We start from the raw sequence: 14310 nt of genomic DNA, 5'->3' as shown, positions 1-14310 counted from the left end.
AGGATTTTGTGTGGTTGGGTTCTTTTGTTAAAACAGTGAGAGCAAAATAACTTACTGAAATATAAAGAGCAGAGCTGAATGAGCATGCCACTAATGGAGAAGGGGGAGATTTTCACAGACCCAGGACTTTCCCCCAGATCTTCTCCATCCGATGTCAACCAAAACAGAACATTGGCCATTTAGTTTAAAAAAGGAAAAGAAAAAAAAGAGCAATATGCTTGTGCACATACACCAGTTACTTTATGTACAATAAAGAAATGGGGACAGGGAAATGAAGGAAGAGAGAAAACTATACTGCAGTAGTCAGGATGTGGCGGGACCAAATTGCGGTTTTCTAATTGAGAATGTATTCTTGGTCTATAACAAAATTCTGGAGTAAAGCAGCAGGTTCCCTTTTCAGTAGACACCTCCTGTCTGCTGCTGGAACACATCAATCGTGTCTTCATCCTCCATTTCCAACTGTGCAGGTGTGTCTGTTTCGTTGATTGGCTGCCCATCAAACCGGAATCTGATCTGCCTCATTGACAAACCCTGCCGCTCACAGTACGCTTTCATGAGTTTACTAAGTGGTGTGTGCCTCTTAATCTTAAACTGCACCACAGAACCATCCTGTCCCGCCACCTTCAAGTTAATATGATCGTTGTTCTCAGTCTTGACTCCTTCCTTGGGTTTCTCGTCAGCCATGGCGAGCGCCGGAGTCTCCTCAGCTGCCGCTTCACAAAAGAGGCACCAGGTCCGCACTGAAGGAGCACACAAGCAGCACCAGGAGCGGCAGAAGAAGGAGGCGGCCAAAAACAGACATTTTAATACTATTATTTCAAAACCATCATAATATTGCCACCAAAATTATTTAATAATTATTATTAATTTTTGAATCTTTATCTCAATTTGGAAATATTTGGAGATGAAGCTTTTGTTACTTTCATATTTTGGTTTAGTATTATTTTTAATTTGTCCAGTTTCCCTTTTCTATCTGCATTGTATTGGAATCTAAAACATCTGAATATTCTTGAAATTAACTATGATCTGAATTGTTTGCACTGTTCTCAGTTAATTTCCTTGATTTATTTATTTTAGGTGCATAACTCCTGAGGACATGTAGGATCTATGAGAGAAAAATACTGTGCATCTTTACTAAGTTATGGATATTTCACAGAAGAAATTTAACTTCACATTATTTCTGTCTGTTTTTATACATATGAGAGTACTTTTATGTAAATTATAAAGCAGATGGAGACTAGAAAATAATATAGTATTTTATAAATTATTTTGTAGTACTGAATTTTTTCTTTGGTAAAACTGTTATTCTTAAATATTAAGTGTGTCAAATCTAGATTTTTTATGTATATTTGGAGTAAGTTGACATAAGTATTATAATTCTGAGTATTTGCATCCAAATTTATATTTGTCTATTTAACCTTGTCAAAAGTTTGAAACTGATGCTAGTTCCAGATTAATGATTAGATTTAAAGTTTTTACTTTCTTTGTAGCTTTTTTCCTTTGTTTTTGAATAGAATAGTTTGAATACTCACTGCACTATTGTCTTTATTAATCCCTACTTCCTCTCTCTTACTTTTATCTCAATTATCTTTCCAGACTGACAGGAAAACTTCATAAACTTCAGCAATGGAAAAGTTATTCATACATATAAATTTTTATGCATAAAACCATTTAACAATAATGAGAAGTGATAAATATATATCAGTTAATATAAAATTTTGACGAATATGTCACCCTTACTATTTTGGTCTTCTTTGTATCTGCATAAAAAAAGTATCTGTCACTGTAAGACTTCACTGACAAATACTATTTAAAATGATAAGATTATATGTAGAAAAACTGGCTAAACTTTCTACTTTTAAGAGTGTCATTATCTTAAGTGTAAAGTATGGTCTATTTATCAACATTTAATACCTATAGCACATGTTATACCACTTTCATAATATTTTTTCGATAATTTAAATTTTCTTGATATAGATTCTAGCTCCCTATTGGCAACAACAATACTACCATGCTGATGGTGAAAATTTTAGGTTCCTCATAAATGTTGCAGTGAAGTTAACAGGAAGATTAAGTATTAAAATATCAGAATATGAGGCAGTGAAGAATATAAATAAATGAACATGTAGTTGGGTATGAAATAACAATGCTAGACAGGTAAAAAGGGAAATGGGTGCATGCCAGTAAAACCAGGCCAACTGGCTCTCAAAAACCTAGAGACTGTAAATGACACTATTATCTTTCCTTATATTATTATTTTTTTCAACTAGTCCTAATGCAACTAAATGAAAAAGACTAAATTACCAATAATGATGTCTTCTAACAGGAACCTTCCACCTACAGTATCATCCCAGACAATCCATAAACAACATACCAAATATGAAGTAACCAAGAAAGAAGGCAACTCTAATTTAAAGGTTAAGAAGATTTAACTATTTACCATGGTTGATCATGTAAACATGACAACAAAAATAATGTTGCCTACTTATTAGCATAACTAATACCTGAAAATTCAGAGGGTAATAATTCTCATCAAATAAAATCAATTAAAATCAAAACTCCCAAATTGAAAGTCAGTGAGAAGCACAGAGTGGGACTTCAACCATACCTGCCTGGGTGAAGTGAGCACAAATAGTACTTCATAGTCTCTCTAGTTCAGTCAGTACTATACACATATAATGTATATGACCTGCAGTTTAGTTTGTAACATGAAAATCCAGACAACTGATCAATTTCATAGCAATTACTTCAAGACTTCTTTCATTCATACTCTACCACAGTCCTATTAAATCTCAAATAAAGAAATAGATTTTCTCTATATGGAAAATAACCTACTACTCTCAGGTTTTTTGGTTGTTGTTGTTTGTTTGTTTACATTTTATAATTTCTTCCTCATATGTAATAATTCTTAATAAATTCTGATTTTGCTTTGGATACTCATACAAGTGTTTACATGATTAATCTTCTAACTTCTAATGAAATAAATCAGGGTCAAGGCTCCATGGCCAATCTTTTATAGTTACGAATGTTGAGCAATAGATCTTTAAGTCAATCACACTAGGGATATAAAAGGTCTTTTCTGCTTTCAAAACCTGCAAAGCAATCCAATATATCTCCCCATATTACATATCATACTCATGCTTCTGCTAAAGAGATTCTCTTGGTTGATGGATAACAACAGTGCAACATGCTGGACTACTCAAATGAATAGTTACCTCCAATAATGCATAGACACAAGACAAGTGAAACTAACCCAAGGATAGTATACAGTGTAATGAATTTACTGAGATCGACATTAAAAGTATAGATGGTTGGAAAAACTGCACCTCTTAAGAGTCACCATCTATGGGTGACTATTCATGAAGGCTGTATAACTGGCATTTTGTGCAACCCACATAGCCAGATCTCAACTGAGGAATCTTCTCTCTCTCTCTCTCTCTCTCTCTCTCTCTCTCTCTCTCTCTCTCTGTCTGTCTGTCTCTATCTCTATCTCTATCTCTATCTCTATCTCTCTCTTCTCTCTTTCTGATATATATCAGTCTTTTGTGCTTAGGGGAGGATTTTTTTTTTAAATTTCATGAACTTTCTGAGTAATAGTAGCCCTCTTTCTCCCGTCTAGAAGGGAAGATAAACAGCATATGTTATGCAAAACTAATTACTTTATCTCCAATTAGTTACCAATAAGGTTCATTTAATATATAGTTTGATGAAGCAGTAAAAAGGTAACAGACATATACTCCAAAATTAAGCTGGAGTCTTTGAAACCATTTTATTTTCTTATCTTAATATTAAGACAATGATATGCAATACTTTTCCTAAAGGAGTTATTCTTGTTGGATATGTTACAACTTTGTGTAGGTAATCTGCTTTTTCCTTTTTGAAATTGAAACTAGATTCTCCTCCCATACAATGCATCAAAATCACAGTTTCCCCTTTTACCACTCATTCTAACTTTCACTCTCACCTTCTCTTTATATGCCTCCTCAATTGGATCTTCAGAAAAGAACAGGCCTTCAAGAAACAACAACTAAACAGGACTAAATATGATAAAAAATAAAAGGAGGACCTTCATTTGAAACCCGGAGTAGGTAACCCAATAGGAGAAAAAGAGTCTCAAGTATAGTCAGAGTCAGAAATATACTTGTTCCCACTGTTAGGTATCTCACAAAAACACAAACCTAACAACCATACATGGATTCAGAGGTTAGCCTGGGTGCAAGAGGGGATGGGAACTAGAAGAAAATAGTAGGAGTAGGATAGAAGAGGGAGAGGTAGAGACAGACATATAAACATACACAGACACACAGACACACACAAAGAGATACAGAGAAAGAGAGAGAGGGAGAGGGAGAGAGAGAGACAGATACAGAGACAGACAGAGAGACAGAGAGACAGAGACAGAGACAGAGAGACAGAGAGAAACAGAGACAGAGAGAAACAGAGACAGAGTCAGCGACAGAGACAGAGACAGAGGACTTGGAGCTTCAAAATCCTTCCGCCTAGCTTGCTAGGTTCCCAATCACGGGTTGCTACCATGCTAGCTAGCCCCATGCTTCAAAACTCCCACAGCCTTTCGTGGTGCACAACAGACAAACCCATGCTTTGCTTCCACATGTTTCTTTCTGGAGCCTAGAAGAGCTGCTCCATAAAGGAAAGCACAACAAACACTTAGTTCAGAAACAATTGTAACTCATTCGCTGGCCAAAACAAATACAATTCTAATCTTGTAAACTATATTCCATATTAAATCTAAATCCTCTGGTGATGAATTCTGGCAGTTCTGCCATGGCAACTAGGAGATACAATAGCTATACCTTGTCCTCAAGCTATCCCTGTCCAAAAGGCCCTAACTTTATCCTGCTTCCTATTTGCCTCTGTCCAACCCGGAAATCATTCCTACTTGTCCAGTGATTGATCCCTTAATTCATTCTGGGGAAAGTTCACAAGATGTTACTGGAGTGTGTGACTCATTCCTTGGTCTAGACAGCCCCACCTGGAAAAGCAGAATTAACATCAAAATTCAGGCAACAGCAGGGTCATCCACATCAAGCTTTAATGTGCAGCATTATAGTGAATGAAAACACTTATACAAATAGTTTTCTAAGGCCTATGAAAGTTGTCTTCTCACTGCATTGAAATCAATAAACTTGTTACAAAGAATTAGTGAAAATTACTGCATTCTCTGCCTAGAGTTGGTTACAACGTAAATATGCATGAAATTTTCTGGAAAAAAAAGGAAAAATAATCTACCAAACGTGTAGGAATGTGTTTTCCAAGAATTAACTCTAAATTTAAAAATTTGGCTTAAAAAAAATCTTGAAAAGCAGAGCAATGGATTATGTCCTTCCCAGTATCCTATCATATGTTCTACCTTTCCTGTTCTGATGGAGAGAATCATTTAGAGATACTGTCTACCTTGTTGGTCATTAGTCTATAATTCTATCTAACATTTTATCATTCTTTGTACCTCTGTGTCATCAGCATTTTCCTTCAGAACTACATCACTATTGTATGTTGAGAGGATTTGTTCTCACCTTCCAGATATTTCTTTCTCTAAATGGAATTGTTAGATCCTTCAATCTTACAAATTGTTTCTCCTATGAATTCTAGACTTCGATACGTAGCTCTAACATTTCAAATCCAAGGGTGTATTTTAATGTTCCTTTAATCTCTAGGTTTATATGATAGTTAACAAATTTCATAAGTTCAAGGAAAAGTAACGTTTGTAATTGTGTTCTAGGTAAAGAACAATGGTGCTTGCAGAAGTATTTCCACATGTGTCACAAATAGTGACTGAACTAATGAAGAGATATATGCCCTCCCTCTTGAAGTACTAAAAATGGTGATCATTAAATAATTATGTAAAATGTGACTAAAATGCTTAAATGTGAAAGATATAAATTAGCACATCAGGAATTGAGCAGTTTCCCTTGCTTTCTGCTCCATTAACACTTGTCCAAATGTTCTTTTAAACAAACCCTGAATCTAAATCTGTGTAAAAGCAAACACATACACACAAACACTCATATAATCTGTATAAAAGAAACTGACATAACTAAATATCTTTTGAAATTTGAACTACGCTTTTGAGAAATTTTAACATTTAAATAAAGGCAATTCTTTTAAAAATGTGTTATTTTACTTGACACTATAAATTTCTTCCTTTAAAAATTTAACCTAAAATTATCTAGTATTTTAAAGTATCAACTATAAAACTTAACACACTCTTTGTCTTCATTTACATCACTTATTTTTCCAAAATACCTTTGTGTTCATCAAAATCACTAGGAAATTAGTTTAATGTTTCAGCTTAATATCTAAATCAGCTTCTTATTCTCTTAATTTTATTACTCAATAATGTGGCAAACTTTCCTGTAGATCTAGAGTACTTTGTACTGATTGTATAGCTGAGTATGACTCTTATCTCACCACCCAAATGCTGGTACTATGGACATAAGACAACACAGTCATTATGTTTCTGGTGCAGTCAATGGAACCCAGGACTTATTGTATTCTAACAAAGCAGTCTACAAACAAGTTGTACCCCCATACTGTGCTTATTTAAATACATATCTTCTTTCATTTATAAAGATAGAAACAACTTCAAATATTTTCTTTCCTTTGATTATCTCCAATCTTCTAGCAGAAATATACTTGTCACAAAAATATTCCTTCAAGGCAAAGCACACACTGATCACTTTTTCTATAGTTTCATATTCTGAATGTGTAAATCCAGGTAATTTACATTTTTCTCATACAGTAGTTTCTATTTTATTAATAGTAGTAGTCGTGTATGTGCGTGTCTGAGAGAGAATTTTTCACATTACTTGCTGAAGTGAAAATCTTACATTTTATTATTATATTTTTATTTTCACAGTTATTAAAATGACCCATACTAATAATATCAAATTAATATTTAAATAGCCCATACAGTAAATCATTATAATATTTTTTCTGGCTCTAGTAGAGCTTATGTTTAACCCCAGAAATCAAACAGAAAAGTCAAGACAAAGCCCCATTAGCTTGAGGCCAACTATGTCTATAACACGTTCCTAGACATCCATAACTTATCTCTACAGAAAAATTAAAGTAGGTGGGGAAGAAAAGAAAAATAGAAAGTTGTATTATTGTTCTTATGACATATACAAGTCTTTCCAGTACTAATAATGTTGCAAAGCAGGAATGAAGTTTTAAGGGCTTGGCAGAACATTAAAGATCTGAGTAAATTAAGACTTTATATTAAATACTAAAAAGAATGATTATAATTATTATTTATTAAGAAAAGTGTTTTTTTGCCTGTCACAGTGGCCTATGCCTTTAATCCCAGGATTCAGGAAGCAGAGATGCGGGGCTATAGCTCGCACATGGGCTTAGGTCCTGTTGGACTGAGTTATGAGTCCCAAGTGTCTGCCTCCCCAGCCAGCTTGAAGGGGAAGAAGCATAAGCGCAGGAATTTGACTGAGTTCACTCCATGTGGCACCAGACAGACACCCGGCTAGGGGAAGCCACCAAGTTCCACTCTGGGTGTGTCGAGATCCCAGTCTGAGGTCCCGTGGGGGTAGAGCTTTTGGATTTGTGGGTCTCCGGACTGATACGGCTGGGCGGAGATCAGCTGGTCTCAGCTCTTGGGCACCCAGGTGCCTCTGGGGGACCACAGACGGACTGAGATGGGGGGCATAGGGGCTGGACTGGCCCACAGCCGAAGGGACATGGGTAAAACTCTGGCGGCACCCACCCCTCAGGGTAGATGAGACTCTTGGTCGAGACAACTTGCTTGGCTAGGTCATGTCTGGCTCAGCTAGCTTGCTTGAGTTTGGGGGCCTCTGTGGCTGGAACAGAGAAGTCCCCCAGGGAGAGATTAGGCAGAGGCTCATTATTTGAAGGATCCCTCTACAGTTCTCCATGGTGGGCCCCAAAGACAAGAGGAAGGCCATGGCTTTAAAAGGTTTATTGTCATGGCAGAAAGTGGATGAAGCTTTTCTCAGTGCAGGCCTGAGGTTAAATATCTTTTACAAGGAGGAGGTTCTGGGTCTCAAGTTGGGCTTGTTATTGGTTGGGCATTCCCTCAGTCTCTGGTCTATTCCCTGTTCCTGTATATTCATGTATTTTAGACCTGGTTGAAACTAACTGTGTGGTGAAATTTTATCTGGAAATTCTGATTTTCCTCATTTATCTCTGGTTCTTGGATTACAGCCATAGGTTACCATGCCCAGTGCTAGAATAAAACCTGTGGCATTCTGCAGGTTATTTAAATGTTCTAGAAACTCTACCATATTGCTTGAATAAACATATATTTTTAATAGATTTTTCCATAAATTTCAAATTTTGTTTCTTATTTTATAATTACTAATTATTAATTTTAATAATTTTAATTATTAATCTGACATGACCACAAAAGTTTAGTAAACGTTATTAATGTATATTCTAGTAGAATCAGCAAAAACAAAACAGCATGCACATACCCCTCTTGACGTGTATGGGCTTTAACAAGAAATGAAAAATAAAACTGTTCTCATTTTTTGAAAGCACAGGTAAAATGAAGTTTGAACAGGCAAAGTGCAGCTTTAATTTGAATGGTCTAGAAAGTTTTTTAAAATGTTAAAAAAAAATCAAACTTGTAAAACAAACACAAATACACAAACCAAAATAAAAAAATTCTGAATAAAGTTGAGAATATTAGCTATCTGTTCTTATGGCTTTCATCTCCTCTCTTCTACACTGTCTCCTGAGCCTTAGGGCCAAGACTGTTCTATAGCTCTATGCACTAATACTGCACTCCACAATTCTATGTTGGCTCTGGTTTCAGTTTTCTGCAGTGATCTCTTTCTGTTCTGAAGAGAAGGTTTATTGATGAAGGTGAAGATTATATTTACATGTGGTTATAATGAAAGATGTTTATAGATTTATAAGAATTATGCTGATTAGGTTAATTAGATGGTATAGGATCTTGGCCAATAACTATGACTTCCCAAGTCATGGGTAGTTGTCTAGATTTCCAGTACTAGGCATGATTCACTCTTCTTGTGCAAGGCTTATATCCAATTAGACTTAAGTCTAAAGATCACCAACACATTTGTGCTGCTTTTCCACCCTTATATGTATAATGACTTGTTAGACATTGATTAAATCAATTGTAGGGGATAGTGAACAGACTGTTGGATGCCACCTCCTTTCTAACTTGAGAGGTATATTGTGTTACCAAAATCAATAGCTTCAGGAAGGTAACAAACATGCACCTATCCAGTTTAAGTTACAGCTTTTTTCATTAACAAGTAAAGTGAAAACTTGTTGGTAGAGTACCATCAGTCAAATAAGGAATAAATATTACAATTACAATTGAGGAACACATTGTTGGACATGACTTAAGTAAGCAGTATACTTGGACCTGGAAATCCAATTGTTCATTCGTATTCTTAAATAATATTTTTGGTCATGCTACTTTCCTAAAATAAAAATTCATATTTCCTGAATTAATACAACTTATTCTGTATTTGGGGTTAAACAATAGAGTGGAGAAAATAGCAAACAATGTTAAATACATAGCCATCATCATTGTAAGCTGTATTTGCCATTAATGTTTAAGAACTTCATAAGATTTCATGTAGATGTACCTCATGTGATTTTTCAATTTTTTCCTATTATTACCTATGTCTTTCTTTTATTTAAATACATTTAATTTAGTGTGTATGCATGTGTGTGAGAGAGAGAGAAAGAGAGAGGGGTAGAGGAAGGAAGGGGAGGAAGGGAGGGAAGAAAAGAGAGAGGGAAGGAGGGAAAGAAGGATGGAGAGGGAGGAAAGGAGAGAGAGAATAATTTGTACTTTGCATATGTAGAGAATAGAAAAACTTTGTGGATTCAATTATCTTCTACCATATTACCCTAGGAATCAAACTTAATCATCATGCTTGGTAGCAGAGACCTTTACTTGCCAGGATATCTGCCATGCCCTCTTTTTCTTGTTATTTTGGCTAGAAATAAACCCAGGTTGTTTAAAATGTTTCCTTTGTTAAATTGTAAGATACATCCCCAGCTCCTAAGTGATTTCTTGCATGAATTTTAAACTCATTTTACTTGAGAAATGAAAACAAATTATCCCACTAATTTTATTACAAGGACAGAAACAAATCAGTGTGCCACAAATATTTTTCTCTGAAATTCCGTAGAAATGTGTAGTAAATATTTAATGACGCAGAATCCGAGTAACAAATATTCATGTAAGCACTATGAAAATATAAATTAAGTAATTAATGGTATCCTTTTCTTAGACTTCCAAAATTGCTCACATAAATAGAAATTAAGGAGTATAGTAATTGTTTTCACCACTATAATTTGCACATATATATGATTGGGCTATCTGAATATATATATATCTCAGACTATAAGAACGAAAGTTGGTGTATTTTATTTTGTGATTTTTGCTTTTCTGTTTAATATATGTCCTTTCCCCTCTAGCCAGATTATCAGCTTTTAAATAATAAATTGAATAAAAGGTTTACTTGATGCCTACCTAGAACCCTTACCACTGGTGATTATTGTTTAAGATATCAGAAAATACTCCATGAAATCCTAAAGGAGAAAAGTAAACACCAAACTAGCCACAAAAACTTCATTTTATAGTGATGATCCATCTGCAATGTGCACTAGAAGCATAGTGGTACAAAAGTGTAGGACTAACCAACTAATATCTGGTTGAATATATGACCCATTCCATGAGATGTAACATATACTTGATGCTGCTTCAGTGTGTAAGAACCTGAGATTAGATGGCCCAGGGACACTGATGAAAATGAAATAAGCCTATTCCGTTAATGAGTATAATAATAAAATGAATCCTAAAGACACTCTGCTATATGTATAGACCACTGTCTTGCTCAGACATCATCAGAGACACTTCTTTCTCTGCATTTGGTAGGAACAAATACAGAGACACACAATCCAGGGTTAGTGACCTGGGAAAACTCAACCCCAAATGGAAATTTTCTGACAAATCCCTCCTGTCAGGGATCAGGGAACATTGAAGAAAGGAAAGCAGAAACGTCATAAGAGCCACAAGGGATGGAGGACACTAAGGATACAAGTCACCCTAAACTCTTCAGGACCAAGAATCAAGAATCCAGAGATACTGTGGCAGCATTCACAGAGTCTGCATAGTACATCTACACATGGTGTTCCAGTATAGAGATTAGAAGAGAATATAAATCCTTATCCTTATCCCAGAAGTTATCTCCAATTTATAACCACTAGAAAAAAGAAAATTTTAGTTTTCTCCAATGGAGTCCTACTAGGTTTACATATTAAAGAACAGGCCACACATTTAGCAGTAGATAACCAACACAAAATAAAACCAGTAGAATTTTTAAAAGTTCTTTGCCTAATAAAGTTTTATGATCTTCTCCTTTTTTATAACCTTGTGGTGCTTATGTACATATTTTTAATAGTAAACTTATGTGCACATGTGTGTCACTATCTGTATTTCTTTTGTTTTTTTTTTTTTTGGTTTTCCTTCTTACTTGTTATGCAATATTCTAGTGTGTTAATTGTTCTTTTATCTTACTTTATTACTTTATTTTACTATTACTTTTAGTTGTATGTTTCTAGTAACAGATAGAAAGGATGTTTGTGTGTAGAGGGATGCATCAGGAAAATTTAGGAGGAGATGGGTGAATAATGGAATATATTACTTGAAAACATCTATTTCAACAAATACAATAAATCTTCATGGAAGCACAAGCCTAGCTATTTGGAAGGATAAAGTAGAAGGGCCACACATAAGTGGACTGCCTGAGCTACAGAATGAGCCAACATTTTAAATGATAAAGATTATGAAAATAGATCTTAGAAGTAAAAGAATGAAAATACAAAGGAATTTGAGGATAAGCTCAGTTTAAGAGAATTTGAACAATTACTTACAAGCCTCCCCAAGACTCAATTTGTTTTTGATACTTTTATCACAATATGTGATTGGTTAAGTAAGATGTTAAACTTTATTGGTAAGGTCTTGTTAAATGAATATATTTATTATAACAGAGAACTGAAGAGAAGAGAAGGGAAAATGAATCTGGAGAAATTTCCTGATAATAATTAATAGTGTAATCACAGTGGAAGTAAGCTTCAACCTTCTTGAAAGACTACTTCTTTCCTAAATATATTTTAAAAGATAATGATTACTTTTGTGTGAAGATTTTAAAAGATGAGCTAACATTGTCATGAATAATTTAATTATCCCTCTGACAGTGACAAAATTAAAGTCTATTAATGAAACTACATAATAACTTAAAGATTCTACATCAATGCCAAGTACATTTCACAGAAAAAGTATTGAGATCAAAGCGGGTAAAATGGATATGAAATACTGTTTTTGAGTATTCTCCAGAGAAATCCTTGTGCCCCCATTACAACTGTATGAATAAAAATATATTTAAATGTGATGTTACTTTTTAAAATTATAACTAAAATATAATCGAGTTTCAAAAGTCAAGAGGAAAGCCCGCAGCACTTTATACAATAGCCATTAGAACAGAGTTTATACGAGGACAAAAACTTCAGTGCTACAGAAAGAGCGGTGTAAAGGAAGAACTAAGGGAGAGTTGAGGTTATCTAACTTTTTTGAAACATAAACACATCACTGGGAAGGGCAGAGGCAGGGCCACTGTTCTGAACAGAGTGTACGCTGTCATTCCTAATTTCTTCTTAGGGTCTTAGAACTAGAAACTTACTGTTAATAACTTAGACTCAACTCCTTATTACAGATACTGCTACAACCTTAATACTCATGGAAGAAATAATATCTAACATGTTAGTATTTGTATAGACATTACTACTGAACTATTTTTAATGAAGATATTTAAAATGCCCTTTTTAAATTTAAATATAAATGAGCAAATGAGGCAACCACTGTTAGTACATGCCTATAATTCTATCAGTTAGAATTAGAGATAAGTGGATTAGGAAATCAGAGTCATCCTCAGTTATGTAGAAATTCTAAAACTAGATACGTCAATACAAAAATATTAAACTAAACTTTTAAATGTAATGTCTTTTTTGTATGGCATATTCATTATTTCTGAAATTAATACACACACACACACACACACACATATGCCTATTTAAGGAATATTTTTAAAAACAAGTCAATCTCACTGTATTCAAGTGTTTGCCATTTTACTTAGGTATAAATGTATGCTATTCACTAAAGAAATTCCTCACCACTTTTTAATCTTGTTTTTTTTTTCTTTTAAAGAGACATTGATCTAAACATATAAAATACCTCAAATAATAAAACAGATTAGAAAAAAATAAAGATCATTTACATTTTCAAGAAATACTATTGTTCACATTACCAATAAAACCTACAAATGTTGTCAAAAATATTTATATAGAGAGTATATAAGAAAAAGTAGCTGATTTAAAATATTTTAGTTTAGTACTTATGTTATTTAAGTTATTATATATATTATCAAGAAAAGATAGAAGCTTTGATGGCTTGTCCATATACAGTTACATTTTAGGTTTTCATTCAAACATTTCCTTGAAAATAATTATAACTTATGCTGCAAAAGTAAATCCATTGTAAAATATACTATCAACAATATATTGGCCTACCCTGAGAGGTATTCATTCTGGTAATTTTAAACAGGGGTTTCAACTTGTGTAGTGAGTAGAAAATTTTCCCAGTGCCTGCATGCATTACAAATTTACTGTTTTATTTTATTCAACCCTAATGGTTTTCATTATCCCTCTAGTTGATAGAATCCATTTCTAAAACCAATAATCTCTTGAAATCCACTGAGCCACAAATTACTCATTAGGGGACATTTTCAAAGATCATTACCTTTCCCATAGATTTTCATTCTTGGTCTCCTACATTCTTTCTGGCAATGTTCCTTTTAACAAGGAAACGCATGTCCTCATTGACAGAGGATGGTCCCAAGAAATAAAAAGTAGGAGTCTGTTTACTTCTATGAACTATCTACTGCATTGAGTCACCTCATAATTAATATTGTGTCTTCAGATCTAATAGATAATCATTAAAATACAAATCAGATCTTATATTTCTTTGATAATTTCTGAGTTACTTTATTACTTCATCATCGTATGAGAATAGGAATAAATATATATTTATTAATATTTAATGATTTAGTTTAAGAAGTTAATAAAAGTAATCTCATTCATTCCTCTGTTGAATGACGTCTGAGTTCTTCCAGTTTCTGGCTATTATAAATAACGCTGCTATGAACACAGTGGAGCATATGTCCTTGTTACATGTTGGAATATCTTTTGGGTATATGCCCAGGAGTGGTATAGCTGGGT

General features: G+C 34.1%; 1 protein-coding gene across 1 annotated transcript; it reads right to left on the bottom strand.

Annotated features, from left to right (window-relative positions):
* Nucleotides 1-215: 215 nt before the first annotated feature.
* Nucleotides 216-783, bottom strand: LOC114613135 (small ubiquitin-related modifier 2). The gene has a single exon (XM_028758333.1). The coding sequence runs from the start codon at nt 682-684 to the stop codon at nt 397-399; it is 288 nt and encodes a 95-aa protein (XP_028614166.1). The 5' UTR covers nt 685-783; the 3' UTR covers nt 216-396.
* Between the last annotated feature and the right edge of the window lie 13527 nt (nt 784-14310).

Source organism: Grammomys surdaster, unplaced genomic scaffold, assembly GCF_004785775.1.
Source record: "Grammomys surdaster isolate TR1022 unplaced genomic scaffold, NIH_TR_1.0 126189, whole genome shotgun sequence".
Classification (NCBI taxonomy): domain Eukaryota; kingdom Metazoa; phylum Chordata; class Mammalia; order Rodentia; family Muridae; genus Grammomys; species Grammomys surdaster.
The sequence above is the reverse complement of the archived record's forward strand: the minus strand, read 5'-3'. Positions and strand labels throughout refer to the sequence as shown.

Bases quoted from the DNA above. Each gene is read 5' to 3' on its own strand.
- LOC114613135 (XM_028758333.1), bottom strand. From the start codon at position 684: ATGGCTGACGAGAAACCCAAGGAAGGAGTCAAGACTGAGAACAACGAT.